At 44.8% G+C, this 4,525-nt stretch overlaps 1 protein-coding gene across 1 annotated transcript in view; it reads right to left on the bottom strand.

Moving 5' to 3' along the window:
- Positions 1-1,823, bottom strand: part of PSMD6 (proteasome 26S subunit, non-ATPase 6) — a 12,384-nt gene extending 10,561 nt beyond the window's left edge. The window contains exons 1-2 of the mRNA XM_017527357.2: positions 1,499-1,823; positions 564-769 (exon numbers count right to left, since the gene is read on the bottom strand). Coding sequence (XP_017382846.1) covers positions 564-769; positions 1,499-1,814 — 522 coding nt within the window. The 5' untranslated portion in view covers positions 1,815-1,823. The remainder of the gene's footprint in view (positions 1-563; positions 770-1,498) is intronic.
- Between the last annotated feature and the right edge of the window lie 2,702 nt (positions 1,824-4,525).

Genomic DNA, 4,525 nt, shown 5'->3' with positions numbered 1-4,525 from the left:
AAAAAAAAAAAAAAAAAGTTCTTTTATTGAGCATTTATGTATTTTTGTATATAAAATCTCGTAAAAAATGTTTATTAAAAATTTGTATAAATGCACAATAAAAGAACTAAACAGGCTATCTCTAGGCAGGTACAGAGTAAAGAAAGATCAACAGAACTCCAACGTTTATACTGTTTCTTAGTTTCTCCTAAGGAATGTATTACTTGTGTAAAGTACTAAAGACACCACAACTAATGCCTCCCAACTAAGTGAGAAAAGTGCTGAAAATGATCCCAACTGCGTAAAAGCAGTAAATAAAATTCTCTAGATGTACACTTAGTTTTTACTGGCATGGAATGTGACAGGGAAGAATACAGCTCTAGCTGCTGTTTGGGGAAAGGATAAGGCATTTCAAGGAGACGACTTTTTCATCTGTACACTGATTCACGAGTACAAGTAAGCATGATTACCTGTATACTTTTTCTACAACAAAGTTAATTTTTTAAATGAAAAACGCTTAATCTGGAATAGTCCCCAATTTTAGCCTATACTAACTACAGAGAGGGGAAACCATCTCCACTCACTTTGTCACCTATCCGGCAGAGGTACTCGGCTTTTGCCATCATTGCATCGCGAATTTCACTCTCTCCTAAATTCTTCTCTGCATCTTCCAGCTCCTCATCCAAACGCTTCAATTCGTCTTCATTTGCCTTCTTCATTTTATTGAGTAGGTCCATGTCTATCTGCCAGTCGAGAGATTTGCACAAGGCTTCATAGTAAGGAGCCATGTCTGACACGCAAAAAGAAGGATGTATGAGTGGGGGTACTGTACCCTCAGGTCAATGTCTGCCCACGTCTTTCACCCCCCGACACACAGGTCATCCACCAGTCTCTTCCCCACTAACAGGAAGGCATGGGATGGCACTTAATAATCGCCTTGGCAAAACGTAAACGTATGCTGGTGGGAGGTTTGCGTGAGGGCCAATCCCGGCACTGCCAACCTCTTCCAACTAGGGCTGGAGGGAAGGCAATCCTCGGTTTGCTCCTGCCAGATTCTGTTCCAAAAGTCTTCAAACAGGTTAAGACTTTTTATACACACGTACTCACATACATATGTTCAAACGTTCATATTCGCTACCAGGAAGAACAAAAAGAACCGAACCCAAATTTCCCCTCCACGGCAAGCTGAACCCTCCTGCAGGAATACCCCGAGCAGTCCCGAATGACAGTAAGTCACGGGGCCTTTGCTCTGTGCCAAGCACAGGGCTAAATACTAATGCCTCACGACTCTCCTCCAAGCAGCCCTTACAGGGGAAGGCCGCACAGAGATGCCCTCTGAGATAAGGCGAGGTCCCCCAGGGGACCCCCAACCAAAGCAAAACCCCAAGGGCCAGAGAAAACACGCCTAGTCTCAGAGACCCCGTCAGAAGGAGCTCCATAAAAAAAAGTCCCTGCAGGCTCCGAAGCGCAGGGCCGGCCCAAGCCTAGGCCGCTGACTCGGCGCTCATGCGGGCCTCACTGTTATCGCGGACGGCCGCCATCAGCTCTTCGTGCACGGCAGTGTCCCCGCGGTGCTCTGGCAGGCTGAGCAGGAAGCGCAGCTGCGCGATGCGCAAGTCGGGGTTCTTCGGCAGACCCTCCTCCTCCAGGTTCTCCAGCGGCATCGCGGCGACGGAGAAGGCGGCGGACAGGCGACAACTCCGGTCCGAACGGCTGCGGCAGCGGAAACAGGAGGAGTCGGCGAATACGCCCGGCCGCCTCCGGCCTGGTTTCCGGTCCCGCCTCCGCCGGCAGCGTCCCCTGCTGGACACCGCCGGGAACGCCTCGTCCAACATGAGCGCCTGTGCCCCAGTGTGGTCCCGGGGCGGGGCGGGGCGGGGCGGGGCGGGGGGGGGGTGGTTTCCACGCGGAAGGCTTCCCGCGGAGTCCCAGAGTGGGTGGGGCCCAACTCCACAACTCCATTTCTTGAATCTTTCTTACTCCCTTTTTAGCCATATTTACATTCCGTTTGTAACTGATGGGAACTGAAAAATTTCTGAAAAGTGAAAATGTAATAAAGCATCAATAAAAACGATCACCATAGTTTGTCAGTCATTACTCTTACTCGTTTTAATCATCTTCATACTGCGAGGTAGTACTATTAGCCTATTTAGTGGGTAAGACAACTGAGGCAAAAAGAGGTTAGGGAAACTGATCAAGCAAGGTCATGTAACAGCCATGTTGCAAGGCCTAAATGAAAACCCCTATCTACAACTCTACAATCCACATTCTTTCTGAAATTTTAAGAAGAAAAAAACTGCACTAAGGATTCTGCATCATAGTACAGATAACAAAACATAGTCGTTTTGTTTACACACAAATTAAATCATTACATGTCTGCATTTTCAGCCTCCATTTGTTCATACTACCACAGAGTTGGTAATGGTTACATTAAATTCCTTTTTTTTTTTTTTTTTTGGAAACAGAATCTTGCTCTGTCACCCAGGCTGTAGTGCAGTGGCACAGTCTTGGCTCACTGCAACCTCTGCCTCCAGGTTCAAGTGATTCTCCTGCCTCAGCCTCCCGAGTAGCTGGGATTACAGGCCTACACCAAGAAGCCCAGCTAATTTTTGTATTTTTAGTAGAGAGGAGGTTTCACCATGTTGGCCAGGCTAGTCCTGACCTTCTGACCTCGAGTGATCTGCCTGCCTCAGCCTCCAAATGTGCTGGGATTACAGGCGTGAGCCACCGTTCCCGGCCTAAATTCCATCTAATGGATTTATCATAATTTACTTTCACTCTTCCTTCTGTTAGAGGTGTCTTTAGGTTGACCAGTTTTTACTTACCTAATATAAAAGCTTAAATGAAGGAGTTGGCTGTCTAGATCACTTCATGTTTTGCATCTTTTTCCTTAGCATAAATTCCCAAGAACGAATAACAGACAAAGGAAGGAAGGGTTTTGTAACTTGGGGATATTTAATGTTAAATCGTTTTCCAAAAGAGTTGACCCAGTTTACACAGCTGCTGAAACAGGTGAGACTGCCAAGTCTCACAGGCAGTAGGCATCGTCACATAATTTAAATATATTATTTATTTCTATAAAAATATAAAAATGAAACAAGGGCTGGCACAGTGCCTCACGCCTGTAATCCCAGTACTTTGGGAGGCCAAGGTGGGTGTATCATGAGGTCAGGAGTTTGAGACCAGCCTGGCCAATATGGTGAAACCTCGTATCTACTAAAAAAAATTAGAAAAATTAGCTGGGCGCGGTGGTGCGTGCCTGTTGTCTCAGCTGCTCAGGAGGCTGAGGCGGAAGAATCACTTGAACCTGGGAAGCAGAGGTTGCAGTTAGCTGAGATCATGCCACTGCACTCCAGCCTGGGTGAAAGAGCAGAGACTCAGTCTCAAAAAAGCAGCATTTTGAAGACAACTCAAATCATAGCGAAAATATAAAGAGCAAAGAAAAATTACTATTAAGTAGCTCTCCACCACTGCTAAACTTTTGGTTAAAAACTTTCTAAACATCTTTCATTTAGTCATTCAACAAACATGACTGCATGGTTACAAAGTACCAGGCACTGTCTTAGGTCTCAAGGACACAGCAGTGAAGATTCTAGAGAAGCTTAGTTTCATTAAAACTTACCTGGGTATATTAACAATCATTCTATACTCATACATTTTAAACTGTGTTTTGTTCATTCTACCATGTATTGTGGATATCTTGGATGGTAACAATATGGATTTGCCACATAGGATTCCATTATATTTATTTCGTTTTGTTTATTTTTGAGATGGATCGCTCTCTGTTGCCCAGGCTGGAGCACAGTGGTACGATCTTGGCTCACTGCAACCTCCAACTCCTGAGTTCAAGCATATCTCCTGCCTTGGCCTTCTGAGTAGCTGGAATTACAGGCATGTACCACCATGCCAGGCTAATTTTTGTATTTTTAGTAAAGACGAGGTTTTGCCATGTTGTGCAGGCTGGTCTCAAACTCCTGACCTCAGGTGATCCTCCTGCCTCAGCCTCCTAAAGTGCTGAGATTACAGGTGTGAGCCACCACCCTGGGCTCATTATATTTATATAGCAACTTTTTCATGGTCAGTCTTTAACTACTAATTGATTTGGGTCATTTTTGTTTTGTTTTTTCACTCGTATTAATATTACAGGGTCAGTTATGCATGAGCATATATATTTTCACACTGACATAGTTATTTCTCAATTTAAATCTCCAGATGTGCAATTGTTGAATAACAGGGCATGAATATTTTATATTTTGATATATTCTGTAAAGATTTCATGAATTATTTTTCCGCAAATGATCTATCAAGGTACATTTTCACTAATATTGAACAGAGAGCCTGCAGGGGGGAAAAAGTACTATCTTTTCCTCACCCATTGCAAGGTTCATGGCTGAGGCACCTGTAATAAAAGTAGAATAACAGGGCCGGGCACGGTGGCTCACGTTTGTAATCCCAGCACCTTGCAAGGCCGAGTCAGGAGGATCACGAAATCAGGAATTCAAGACCAGTCTGGCCAGCATGGTGAAACCCCATCTCTACTAAAAAA

Source organism: Cebus imitator, unplaced genomic scaffold, assembly GCF_001604975.1.
Source record: "Cebus imitator isolate Cc_AM_T3 unplaced genomic scaffold, Cebus_imitator-1.0 Scaffold48, whole genome shotgun sequence".
Lineage (NCBI taxonomy): Eukaryota > Metazoa > Chordata > Mammalia > Primates > Cebidae > Cebus > Cebus imitator.
This window is presented reverse-complemented; position numbering and strand designations above follow the sequence as displayed.